At 40.4% G+C, this 14,072-nt stretch overlaps 2 protein-coding genes across 2 annotated transcripts; both read right to left on the bottom strand.

Moving 5' to 3' along the window:
* Positions 1–757: 757 nt before the first annotated feature.
* LOC129571970 (uncharacterized) lies at positions 758–6,097 on the bottom strand. Its single transcript, XM_055451862.1, has one exon. The coding sequence runs from the start codon at positions 6,095–6,097 to the stop codon at positions 758–760; it is 5,340 nt and encodes a 1,779-aa protein (XP_055307837.1).
* A 2,460-nt stretch (positions 6,098–8,557) lies between these two features.
* Positions 8,558–13,897, bottom strand: LOC129571969 (uncharacterized). The gene has a single exon (XM_055451861.1). It carries the CDS (start codon positions 13,895–13,897, stop codon positions 8,558–8,560), a length of 5,340 nt encoding a protein of 1,779 aa, XP_055307836.1.
* Positions 13,898–14,072: the final 175 nt, after the last annotated feature.

Consider the following 14,072-nt stretch of genomic DNA (forward strand, 5'->3'; position numbering starts at 1 on the left):
TTTTTTTTTTTCTATTTTTTGGTTTAAGGTTTAAAGAATTGGGTTTCATGCATATATTTTGGTGTCTTTCGTTTTGTAAGGTTTTAAATGCTATTTGATCGTCGTTTCACTTACGTTGAACATTTACTCAATCTATGGAAGGCTTGAGATAACTCGATCTGCTGTGAGTCTCGAGATGTTGCTCTACTAATGAGTCGCAAACAAATAGGCCCTTTCCATGCGGCGCCCGGGCTTTTATACCCGCGTGTTTGGTAAGAGCATATGCAAAAGAATGAGAACGGCAATAGATTGTCCGCTCTTACTCATTATGCATGCATCAGTCAGACGCTCAGCGGTTGTGTGAGGTGTGTAAATTGTTGTTGTTTTCTCTCCACCTTCACTTTGTGCTATCTTCGACGACATAGTGCACCGGCGTTTGCCGGTGATACTACAGACAACACAGCCACCGTTTCTGTGGAGGCGTATAGTTGTTGTTGCGTTTTCTTCGCCTGCGCTTTGTGCTATGTCCGACTCTTATGCGTGGATGGTTTGACGAATGGATGCGTGCGTGTGTAGTAGTATGTCTGTTGAATGCTTGCTGTGTAGTTTGTTTGATTTGTATGCGTGAATGGGTGATTTTTTGCATGCTTTGAGTGAGTGAAACGTAAGTTGTGTGTAAATATGAGTGAAATGTGTACGTTGATGTGAATTGCGAATGAATGCGTGGAATGTTTCTATTTAAATGATTTTTATTGTAATGCATGATTTTTTGTTATGATTAATTTGTTGATTTCACATCAACATTCTCCCCGGGGATGAGCGATTGATCGTTTATCAAGCGCTCATATTTAGCTAAATTATCGTCGATCGGTAATGGGCAAAGTTTGTGTATTGGTCGACTAACTATCGTATTTCGACATTTTACTTCGGCACATCGGACCAGTTGATCTTTTCCGGGGTAAGTTTTCAAGATACGTCCTAATACCCATTTTGTTGGAGGAATGTTATCTTCTTTGATAATCACCAGTTGTCCGACCCCTAGATTAGCGTGTGGTTTTTTCCATTTCGGTCGTTGTTGTAGCTTAACCAAGTATTCATGAGACCAACAAACCCAGAAAGTTTGTGTCATGCGTTGCAAGGCCTGATACCTAGATAACCGACTCATCGGAATGTGCTCAACGCTGGGATGAGGTAGGGTTGTCAGAGCTTGTCCAATTAAAAAATGCCCAGGAGTTAAAGCTTCTAAATCGTCGGGGTGTTCACTCAGCGGACACAATGGTCGGGAGTTGAGACACGCTTCAATTTGTATTAGCACTGTATTGAAATCTTCGTAAATCAATTTTGTGTCTTTCAAGATGCGATGAAGGTGTGTTTTGACTGATTTAACCCCAGCTTCCCATATGCCTCCAAAATGGCTTGCCCGAGCGGGATTGAAATGCCAAGAAATTCCATGATCTGCACAAGCTTTTTGGATCAATTGGCTTTCTTTGGATGCTTCTTGATACCATAATTGGGGTAGTTCATTCGCAGTCCCTATGAAATTAGTTCCTCGATCGCTGAACATATCGTTCGGGATGCCACGACGTGAAACGAAACGGTTCAATGCCGATATGAAAGCTTGTGTTGATAGGTCGTGAGCAATTTCTAAATGTATGGCCTTTGTCGTGAGGCAAACGAACAGTGAAATATAACATTTCGTTGTTCCAGCATTTCTTTTTGTTGAAAGCTTAATTTCAAAGAACCCAGCAAAATCCACACCTGTATGACTGAATGGGCGATTGGGTTGGACTTGCGGAGGCAAGAGATCAGCCATTTGTTGTTGTGCTGGTCGGCATCGATCACGGAAACATGTCATACATTTATTCAGTTGGCGTTTAACCTCTTCTTTCCCGCGAACAATCCAAACTTCTTCACGAACTGTTCGTAACGTCAATTGTAATCCACCGTGAAGGACCTTAAAATGGGCTTGGCGAATGATTAATCTAGTGAAATGACTTGATACTGGTAAGATTGCAGGATATTTGGTATTATGAGGCAGGAGAGCATTTCGCAATCTTCCTTTTACTCGCAGAATACCATGTTCATCTATAAATGGGTTAAGTGACAACAATGAATCTCGAGCATTAAGCGATTTTCCTGCTCGGATGTGATTAATTTCCTGACTGAAATGCAATTGTTGGACATATCTAATCCAAATTTGTTTAGCCGCAAATAACTCTTCGGCGGTGATACCTTGTTTTGATCGATGCATTCGATTTCGTTTCAACCAACGAGCGATATATGCCGTCACACGTAATAGATGTCCTAAAAATGAGTATCTAGTAAGGATAGGGCTTTCGACTAGTGGCTCCTGTTGTTTTGTCTCTTGTTGATGTAGTATTTTTGGACGCAGTTCCGGCATATTCTTCATTGAAATCATGTGAGAAGGTGTGACTGGCCATTTGTCTTGTTCCTCGGCTAAAAAAGATGGACCATTCCACCAATGTGTGAGGGAGACAATCTCATTTGCAAATTTTTCACGTGTTGCATAATCGGCGGGATTCATTGTGGATTTAACATATCTCCAGCAATCTGGTTTAATTTTGTCTTGTATGTCCGACACACGGTGAGAAACGAATGGTTTCAGCTTACATGGTGGTGTTGATAACCAAGCTAAGACGATTGCTGAATCGGTCCAAGCATATGGTTTCAAATCTGGGATTTCAATAGTTTTAATAAATTTTTCCATTAATTTTGTCAATAATGACGCAGCACAGAGCTCTAGTCGTGGTATCGACAATTTTTTCAATGGGGCAATTTTGGTTTTAGCCGTGATTAGATGCACTTCAATTGTTCCATTTTCTAACACTGTACGCAGGTATAGTACAGCATCATACGCTTGTTCGGATGCGTCGCAAAAACCGTGAAGTGATACATGTTTGTGGTTAGTATGGTACCCACTCCAACGCATCACTCGAATCGTTGAACACCGTAATAATGAAGCTCTAATCAAGGCCCATTCTTGCTTTCGAGTATCTGATAAACTGTCATCCCAACCAACTTGTTCTAGCCAGAGTTGACGCATAAACATTTTTGCTGGCATAATCAATGGTGCCAATAATCCTAACGGATCGAATAACGACGCAATTTCTGATAAGACTGTTCTTTTTGTAATACTTTTCACATCTTTTTTGAGTGTGATTTTGAAACTAATTTCGTCAGTGCACGTATTCCATTGTAGTCCAAGTGCGGTGCATGAGTTCTGTGGGTGTGTTTTCACTTCTATCAATCGTTCGCTTTGGGAAGCAGAAATATTTGAGTGCCATTTACGTAAAGGTAAACCATACTGTGAGAAAACCTCTGTCAGGTTTGTTTGTAAATCGTTGGCTTGCTCAATCGTGTCTACAGATGGGAGGCCGTCATCGACATAGAAGTTCTTTTTGATTACTTGAGCGACTTCAGGTTGTTTCGTGCTAATTTCATCTGCAATGTAATGAAGACCGCGTATTGCCAAAAATGGAGCGGGTGCTTCCCCAAAGGTTACTGTTTGTAGCTCATACAATCTTATTGGTTCGTTTGAATTAGATCGCCAAAGGATTTGTTGAAATTTTGTATCCTCTGGGTGGACCCAAAATTGCCTGTACATCTTCTCGATGTCGGCAGTTAGCGCAATTCTTTTCAATCGCCAACGAAGTAAAACTGCCCATATGTCTTCTAAAATGGTGGGTCCGATATGTAATCTATCATTAAGCGAATAGCCATTTGATGTTTTTGCTGAGGCATCAAATACCACTCGTAGTTTGGTGGTTGTACTACTTTCTTTAAAGACTGCGTGGTGAGGGATGGCGTGACAATAATTTTCCATGGGAACTTCAATTGCGTGACCCAGCGCGATATACTCCTCAATGCATTTTGTATATTCTATTTTCAATGCTTCATTTCTGGCGAATCGTTTTTCTAATTGAAAGAAACGAGATTTTGCTCTTTCAAATGATTCACCTAAAAAATCTACGGAGCTTGTATCGTGATTGAATGGTAATCGCATAATCAGTTTGCCATCATCATGTCGAGAGATTGTTTCAATAAACCTGGTCTCACATTCTTGATCGGCCTCAGACCATAATTTTTTTGCGTTTATCTCCTCAATTTCCCAGAACGCTTTGAGTTGTTCCGACAAATTTTCGTCGGTTAAGATATTTGTATAAATGACCTCGTCTTCTTCGGCCATTTCGAGGCATTGAATCAATTCGCTTGTAGTGTTTGCTTTGTATGAACCCGATGTGATCCAACCCAATTTAGTTTTCTGTGCAATTGGCTCGTTTTGTTGACCTTTAATCAAGCCACTTTCAATGATTTCGCCAAATGTTTGTGTGCCAATCAGAAGATCAATTGCTTTATTTTCGGCAAAATCGGGATCTGCGAGTTGGATGCTATTTAAATGGGACCAAGATGCCATGGTTTCTGCTGAAATTGGTCGGATTGTCGTGATATGAGCTGTGATATATGCATCGATCGACAGATTGAAGGATTTTTCATACAATGAACCAATAACAATTGATGTCTTGAAATTTGATTTTCCTGTTTGCACTCCTCCTAGACCAAGCATTGGAATTTCCATAATTTTCTTTCGAGAACAGTTGATGAGCTGTGCGCCTCTTTCGCTCAATACATTCGTGGTTGATCCTTGATCAATTAATGCCCGTAGCACCACTTCTCCATGTTTTGATTTTATTGGAACCAGAGCTGTGGCCAAGAGTGCTCGTTTCGAATGTCCCTTCGACCAAGTGTTTTTATTCACATCGATTGTCAGGACTTGCTGAGCAGTAGATGCCGTGAGTGCATCGTGAAGTAATGAATTGTGATTTTTGGCACAAGTTCGGCAAACGAATTTTGATGTGCAAGCTGAACTTTCATGTTTGTATAAACAGTTTATGCATAACTTTAACTCATTGACGAGTTTCAGCGCTTCCTTTGAATTGGTTGTCAATTTCGGGCAATGAAATGTACGATGATTCTCATTGCAAACATTACATTTTTCTGTCTTACGATTGTTGATCATAAACATTGCATCAGTATCATCGGCACTTATTGCGGAAGCTAAATCTTCTTCGTGACTTAGATCGTCGTTGCCTGGCGTTTCTATGGATTCACCTTTAGTCAAGGTAAACGTTTTTACCGGTGGTTTAATGACTGGTGTCGATTTTTGGTATGGTTTTCGTGGTGGCATAGCCAATAAGACCTTTGCTCTTATTTCCAAGAAATTGTAGAAGGTTTTTAGCGAAGCTGGTTCGAATGAACCTTTTCTTTCTTCCTCCCATTTGGTGCGTAATTCTGGGCTCAATTTTTCTTTTAGAAGAAAGACCATGATTGGATCCCACGTATCCGTCAATATATCAAATCGTTTGATCATTGACAAACAACTGCGTGTAGTGGAAAGTGCGTGTCGTACTGATTGTACAGAGGCCGAAGTAATAAATGGTATCTCTGTGAATTTTCGAAGGTTTGCGTCGATAATAGCGCTTTTATTTTCAAACGAGATTTTCAGCTCATCCCATGCTGCATCGTAGTTGCCGTTTTCAAGACCTAAGTATTTTACGGCTTCAAAAGCGGGACCTTTCAAATAATTTTTTAGATGAGTCAATTTTTCCACATCATCGCCACGATATTTATTCATTAAAGAGGTGAACATGTCTCGAAATTCAGGCCATTTTTCGTAGTCACCGTCGAAAGGAGTCAATTGAATTGCTGGCATTTTGATGCCAGTTGCCTTTTCACCTGAATATTCCGCATTTTCTGCTGATCGTTCGCGGGGGGATGGATAGAAGGTAGAGTTTAATGTATTTTCATCATTGGGCAGAATTGTGGCAATATGCAATTTGATTTCCAGGTACTTGTCCTGTACCTTGCGATTTTCGGAATTTAAGTCGTCCAATTGCTGGATCTCATGATAGGCTGACATTTTTTCCAGTTCGTCGTTTGATTCGGCAAACTCTCTGAATGCCTTTTCCAAGGCAACGGTGCGAAAGGCAACGGCTGTCGTGTTGCTTTGCTCATTGAATTTTTTTATTTCGGCCACATGATGGTCGAGGTCTCCAAGAGCTCGTTTACGGACTGACAAAAGTTTTTCTAATTTTGACATGGTTTCTCTTTTTTTTTTTCTTTATCTGTTTTCCCCTTTTTTTTGGCTCTTTTGTGGTCTATTCTTGACTCTTTTTCTGGCTTTTTTGCCCTTTTTTCGGTTTTTTGTGGCCTGTGGTTTTTTTTTTTTGGGATCTTTTTTTTATATTTGTTTATCTATTTTTTTTTTTTTTTTTGCTGAAATACAGAGGTAAGTATAAGAAGGTAAGAGTGGTTTTGTTTGTTTTACTCCCCTTTTTTTCAGGATTTTTTTATTTCAACTTCAACTTATAACTAAATAATTCAATGCTTATAAACTAAAAAATTCAATATTTGGAAAAAAATTCAATGCTTAGAGTGTAAAAGGTCACTTCAAAATGGAAGTGGCGCAAAAGGCGCGGTAACGAATGAAAATTCAATTATTTGGCACTTTGAAAGTTTGGTTGATGTTTTGTTCAGTATGGTTGGCTGCGTTTAAATTCTTTTCGTAGAGCCAGAGCCTCTGCAATTTGGCGTTGTGTTGACCGTTTACAGAATCGAGCGAATTGGCCACGAGTCATACGGCGAACATCGGCTTCTCGTGGTGCAAATTGAGGCAGAGAATTCGGTAGATTCACACCGTAGTAATTATTAATCACGATGGCTGGTTGAACTGAATTGTCTTGTGATTGTGGTGGTGCAGCTAAACCAGGATTGAATCGAGCGAATGTTGGTGATAATGCTCGTCGAGGCGGTGCTGAAATGGTTGGCAATGTAAACGGTGTGTTGCTCCGATTGGCATTCACTCGTTGACGGATGGCCGCAAACCGTTCTCTATTTACTTGTGCGCGTGATGGCAATCGACGTTGCACAGGTGGAGACGGAGCTCTTGATGGTTCGGTTTGCTCGCTGTCGATAACCAAAGGAGCTTCGCTGTCACTGGATGATAGTTCGAGATCTTGTTCCAACACAGATATCTGCAAAACGTCTGAGTCCGATGATACTTCAGATCTTGCTGGATGTGGTGGTTGAACGATCGTTGATGCCGCTGTTGGTGATTGTATCGGTGCTGGTATCGGTGTTGATGTTGTTCTTGGCGGCGTTATTGGTGACCGCACATAATTTGGTGAATGTATCGGTGTTGATGTTGTTATCGTTGTTGGTATCGGCGATGGCGCATAAGTTGGTGTCGTAGGCCGATAAGTATCTGTCGGTGGTACCCAATTAACAGTTGGGCGAATTATAGCCGTTGGTCGAGCTGCCCGTATTTGCTGTGACAAGCGAGCCTGCGTGCACGTGGGATTTGGTCGAATCGCTGATTGACGCACTAGTTCATTCCACTGTCGACGCACTTGCTTGCTACTCACAGTCGAAGGACCATGTTTATGAGGGAACACTGTAATTTAAATGTGTGTGTTAGTGCGGGTGATATGAATGTGAGAGTAGACTGTATTTACTTGTGTGTGTATGTGTGTGTGTGAATGTGTTTGGATGGGAGATGGATTGGTTGATTGGTGTGCTATTGCTTTATCTATTGTGTGTACGAAAAGGAATGAATGTGAGTGAAAATGATTGGTAATTTGCTTTTATTCTGGCTGTGATTTATGTTAAGTTTATTTTATAAGGTTTTTAGTTTTTTAGGTTTTTAATTTTGCCGTGTGGCAGTGAAAATGAATGGCTGTGATTTAAATTGAGTTTGTTTTATAAGGTTTTTAGTTTTAATTTTGTAGTGTATTTGTTTTAATGTTTTTTTTTTTCTATTTTTTGGTTTAAGGTTTAAAGAATTGGGTTTCATGCATATATTTTGGTGTCTTTCGTTTTGTAAGGTTTTAAATGCTATTTGATCGTCGTTTCACTTACGTTGAACATTTACTCAATCTATGGAAGGCTTGAGATAACTCGATCTGCTGTGAGTCTCGAGATGTTGCTCTACTAATGAGTCGCAAACAAATAGGCCCTTTCCATGCGGCGCCCGGGCTTTTATACCCGCGTGTTTGGTAAGAGCATATGCAAAAGAATGAGAACGGCAATAGATTGTCCGCTCTTACTCATTATGCATGCATCAGTCAGACGCTCAGCGGTTGTGTGAGGTGTGTAAATTGTTGTTGTTTTCTCTCCACCTTCACTTTGTGCTATCTTCGACGACATAGTGCACCGGCGTTTGCCGGTGATACTACAGACAACACAGCCACCGTTTCTGTGGAGGCGTATAGTTGTTGTTGCGTTTTCTTCGCCTGCGCTTTGTGCTATGTCCGACTCTTATGCGTGGATGGTTTGACGAATGGATGCGTGCGTGTGTAGTAGTATGTCTGTTGAATGCTTGCTGTGTAGTTTGTTTGATTTGTATGCGTGAATGGGTGATTTTTTGCATGCTTTGAGTGAGTGAAACGTAAGTTGTGTGTAAATATGAGTGAAATGTGTACGTTGATGTGAATTGCGAATGAATGCGTGGAATGTTTCTATTTAAATGATTTTTATTGTAATGCATGATTTTTTGTTATGATTAATTTGTTGATTTCACATCAACATTCTCCCCGGGGATGAGCGATTGATCGTTTATCAAGCGCTCATATTTAGCTAAATTATCGTCGATCGGTAATGGGCAAAGTTTGTGTATTGGTCGACTAACTATCGTATTTCGACATTTTACTTCGGCACATCGGACCAGTTGATCTTTTCCGGGGTAAGTTTTCAAGATACGTCCTAATACCCATTTTGTTGGAGGAATGTTATCTTCTTTGATAATCACCAGTTGTCCGACCCCTAGATTAGCGTGTGGTTTTTTCCATTTCGGTCGTTGTTGTAGCTTAACCAAGTATTCATGAGACCAACAAACCCAGAAAGTTTGTGTCATGCGTTGCAAGGCCTGATACCTAGATAACCGACTCATCGGAATGTGCTCAACGCTGGGATGAGGTAGGGTTGTCAGAGCTTGTCCAATTAAAAAATGCCCAGGAGTTAAAGCTTCTAAATCGTCGGGGTGTTCACTCAGCGGACACAATGGTCGGGAGTTGAGACACGCTTCAATTTGTATTAGCACTGTATTGAAATCTTCGTAAATCAATTTTGTGTCTTTCAAGATGCGATGAAGGTGTGTTTTGACTGATTTAACCCCAGCTTCCCATATGCCTCCAAAATGGCTTGCCCGAGCGGGATTGAAATGCCAAGAAATTCCATGATCTGCACAAGCTTTTTGGATCAATTGGCTTTCTTTGGATGCTTCTTGATACCATAATTGGGGTAGTTCATTCGCAGTCCCTATGAAATTAGTTCCTCGATCGCTGAACATATCGTTCGGGATGCCACGACGTGAAACGAAACGGTTCAATGCCGATATGAAAGCTTGTGTTGATAGGTCGTGAGCAATTTCTAAATGTATGGCCTTTGTCGTGAGGCAAACGAACAGTGAAATATAACATTTCGTTGTTCCAGCATTTCTTTTTGTTGAAAGCTTAATTTCAAAGAACCCAGCAAAATCCACACCTGTATGACTGAATGGGCGATTGGGTTGGACTTGCGGAGGCAAGAGATCAGCCATTTGTTGTTGTGCTGGTCGGCATCGATCACGGAAACATGTCATACATTTATTCAGTTGGCGTTTAACCTCTTCTTTCCCGCGAACAATCCAAACTTCTTCACGAACTGTTCGTAACGTCAATTGTAATCCACCGTGAAGGACCTTAAAATGGGCTTGGCGAATGATTAATCTAGTGAAATGACTTGATACTGGTAAGATTGCAGGATATTTGGTATTATGAGGCAGGAGAGCATTTCGCAATCTTCCTTTTACTCGCAGAATACCATGTTCATCTATAAATGGGTTAAGTGACAACAATGAATCTCGAGCATTAAGCGATTTTCCTGCTCGGATGTGATTAATTTCCTGACTGAAATGCAATTGTTGGACATATCTAATCCAAATTTGTTTAGCCGCAAATAACTCTTCGGCGGTGATACCTTGTTTTGATCGATGCATTCGATTTCGTTTCAACCAACGAGCGATATATGCCGTCACACGTAATAGATGTCCTAAAAATGAGTATCTAGTAAGGATAGGGCTTTCGACTAGTGGCTCCTGTTGTTTTGTCTCTTGTTGATGTAGTATTTTTGGACGCAGTTCCGGCATATTCTTCATTGAAATCATGTGAGAAGGTGTGACTGGCCATTTGTCTTGTTCCTCGGCTAAAAAAGATGGACCATTCCACCAATGTGTGAGGGAGACAATCTCATTTGCAAATTTTTCACGTGTTGCATAATCGGCGGGATTCATTGTGGATTTAACATATCTCCAGCAATCTGGTTTAATTTTGTCTTGTATGTCCGACACACGGTGAGAAACGAATGGTTTCAGCTTACATGGTGGTGTTGATAACCAAGCTAAGACGATTGCTGAATCGGTCCAAGCATATGGTTTCAAATCTGGGATTTCAATAGTTTTAATAAATTTTTCCATTAATTTTGTCAATAATGACGCAGCACAGAGCTCTAGTCGTGGTATCGACAATTTTTTCAATGGGGCAATTTTGGTTTTAGCCGTGATTAGATGCACTTCAATTGTTCCATTTTCTAACACTGTACGCAGGTATAGTACAGCATCATACGCTTGTTCGGATGCGTCGCAAAAACCGTGAAGTGATACATGTTTGTGGTTAGTATGGTACCCACTCCAACGCATCACTCGAATCGTTGAACACCGTAATAATGAAGCTCTAATCAAGGCCCATTCTTGCTTTCGAGTATCTGATAAACTGTCATCCCAACCAACTTGTTCTAGCCAGAGTTGACGCATAAACATTTTTGCTGGCATAATCAATGGTGCCAATAATCCTAACGGATCGAATAACGACGCAATTTCTGATAAGACTGTTCTTTTTGTAATACTTTTCACATCTTTTTTGAGTGTGATTTTGAAACTAATTTCGTCAGTGCACGTATTCCATTGTAGTCCAAGTGCGGTGCATGAGTTCTGTGGGTGTGTTTTCACTTCTATCAATCGTTCGCTTTGGGAAGCAGAAATATTTGAGTGCCATTTACGTAAAGGTAAACCATACTGTGAGAAAACCTCTGTCAGGTTTGTTTGTAAATCGTTGGCTTGCTCAATCGTGTCTACAGATGGGAGGCCGTCATCGACATAGAAGTTCTTTTTGATTACTTGAGCGACTTCAGGTTGTTTCGTGCTAATTTCATCTGCAATGTAATGAAGACCGCGTATTGCCAAAAATGGAGCGGGTGCTTCCCCAAAGGTTACTGTTTGTAGCTCATACAATCTTATTGGTTCGTTTGAATTAGATCGCCAAAGGATTTGTTGAAATTTTGTATCCTCTGGGTGGACCCAAAATTGCCTGTACATCTTCTCGATGTCGGCAGTTAGCGCAATTCTTTTCAATCGCCAACGAAGTAAAACTGCCCATATGTCTTCTAAAATGGTGGGTCCGATATGTAATCTATCATTAAGCGAATAGCCATTTGATGTTTTTGCTGAGGCATCAAATACCACTCGTAGTTTGGTGGTTGTACTACTTTCTTTAAAGACTGCGTGGTGAGGGATGGCGTGACAATAATTTTCCATGGGAACTTCAATTGCGTGACCCAGCGCGATATACTCCTCAATGCATTTTGTATATTCTATTTTCAATGCTTCATTTCTGGCGAATCGTTTTTCTAATTGAAAGAAACGAGATTTTGCTCTTTCAAATGATTCACCTAAAAAATCTACGGAGCTTGTATCGTGATTGAATGGTAATCGCATAATCAGTTTGCCATCATCATGTCGAGAGATTGTTTCAATAAACCTGGTCTCACATTCTTGATCGGCCTCAGACCATAATTTTTTTGCGTTTATCTCCTCAATTTCCCAGAACGCTTTGAGTTGTTCCGACAAATTTTCGTCGGTTAAGATATTTGTATAAATGACCTCGTCTTCTTCGGCCATTTCGAGGCATTGAATCAATTCGCTTGTAGTGTTTGCTTTGTATGAACCCGATGTGATCCAACCCAATTTAGTTTTCTGTGCAATTGGCTCGTTTTGTTGACCTTTAATCAAGCCACTTTCAATGATTTCGCCAAATGTTTGTGTGCCAATCAGAAGATCAATTGCTTTATTTTCGGCAAAATCGGGATCTGCGAGTTGGATGCTATTTAAATGGGACCAAGATGCCATGGTTTCTGCTGAAATTGGTCGGATTGTCGTGATATGAGCTGTGATATATGCATCGATCGACAGATTGAAGGATTTTTCATACAATGAACCAATAACAATTGATGTCTTGAAATTTGATTTTCCTGTTTGCACTCCTCCTAGACCAAGCATTGGAATTTCCATAATTTTCTTTCGAGAACAGTTGATGAGCTGTGCGCCTCTTTCGCTCAATACATTCGTGGTTGATCCTTGATCAATTAATGCCCGTAGCACCACTTCTCCATGTTTTGATTTTATTGGAACCAGAGCTGTGGCCAAGAGTGCTCGTTTCGAATGTCCCTTCGACCAAGTGTTTTTATTCACATCGATTGTCAGGACTTGCTGAGCAGTAGATGCCGTGAGTGCATCGTGAAGTAATGAATTGTGATTTTTGGCACAAGTTCGGCAAACGAATTTTGATGTGCAAGCTGAACTTTCATGTTTGTATAAACAGTTTATGCATAACTTTAACTCATTGACGAGTTTCAGCGCTTCCTTTGAATTGGTTGTCAATTTCGGGCAATGAAATGTACGATGATTCTCATTGCAAACATTACATTTTTCTGTCTTACGATTGTTGATCATAAACATTGCATCAGTATCATCGGCACTTATTGCGGAAGCTAAATCTTCTTCGTGACTTAGATCGTCGTTGCCTGGCGTTTCTATGGATTCACCTTTAGTCAAGGTAAACGTTTTTACCGGTGGTTTAATGACTGGTGTCGATTTTTGGTATGGTTTTCGTGGTGGCATAGCCAATAAGACCTTTGCTCTTATTTCCAAGAAATTGTAGAAGGTTTTTAGCGAAGCTGGTTCGAATGAACCTTTTCTTTCTTCCTCCCATTTGGTGCGTAATTCTGGGCTCAATTTTTCTTTTAGAAGAAAGACCATGATTGGATCCCACGTATCCGTCAATATATCAAATCGTTTGATCATTGACAAACAACTGCGTGTAGTGGAAAGTGCGTGTCGTACTGATTGTACAGAGGCCGAAGTAATAAATGGTATCTCTGTGAATTTTCGAAGGTTTGCGTCGATAATAGCGCTTTTATTTTCAAACGAGATTTTCAGCTCATCCCATGCTGCATCGTAGTTGCCGTTTTCAAGACCTAAGTATTTTACGGCTTCAAAAGCGGGACCTTTCAAATAATTTTTTAGATGAGTCAATTTTTCCACATCATCGCCACGATATTTATTCATTAAAGAGGTGAACATGTCTCGAAATTCAGGCCATTTTTCGTAGTCACCGTCGAAAGGAGTCAATTGAATTGCTGGCATTTTGATGCCAGTTGCCTTTTCACCTGAATATTCCGCATTTTCTGCTGATCGTTCGCGGGGGGATGGATAGAAGGTAGAGTTTAATGTATTTTCATCATTGGGCAGAATTGTGGCAATATGCAATTTGATTTCCAGGTACTTGTCCTGTACCTTGCGATTTTCGGAATTTAAGTCGTCCAATTGCTGGATCTCATGATAGGCTGACATTTTTTCCAGTTCGTCGTTTGATTCGGCAAACTCTCTGAATGCCTTTTCCAAGGCAACGGTGCGAAAGGCAACGGCTGTCGTGTTGCTTTGCTCATTGAATTTTTTTATTTCGGCCACATGATGGTCGAGGTCTCCAAGAGCTCGTTTACGGACTGACAAAAGTTTTTCTAATTTTGACATGGTTTCTCTTTTTTTTTTTCTTTATCTGTTTTCCCCTTTTTTTTGGCTCTTTTGTGGTCTATTCTTGACTCTTTTTCTGGCTTTTTTGCCCTTTTTTCGGTTTTTTGTGGCCTGTGGTTTTTTTTTTTTGGGATCTTTTTTTTATATTTGTTTATCTATTTTTTTTTTTTTTTTT

The sequence above is a fragment of the Sitodiplosis mosellana genome, unplaced genomic scaffold, assembly GCF_009176505.1.
Source record: "Sitodiplosis mosellana isolate CC-2019 unplaced genomic scaffold, AAFC_SMos_1.0 Smas_scaffold_3877, whole genome shotgun sequence".
NCBI classification, from domain to species: Eukaryota; Metazoa; Arthropoda; class Insecta; order Diptera; family Cecidomyiidae; genus Sitodiplosis; species Sitodiplosis mosellana.

What these genes read in the sequence shown, in the direction of transcription:
- LOC129571970 (XM_055451862.1), bottom strand. Translation starts at nt 6,097, where the DNA reads ATGTCAAAATTAGAAAAACTTTTGTCAGTCCGTAAACGAGCTCTTGGA.
- LOC129571969 (XM_055451861.1), bottom strand. Translation starts at nt 13,897, where the DNA reads ATGTCAAAATTAGAAAAACTTTTGTCAGTCCGTAAACGAGCTCTTGGA.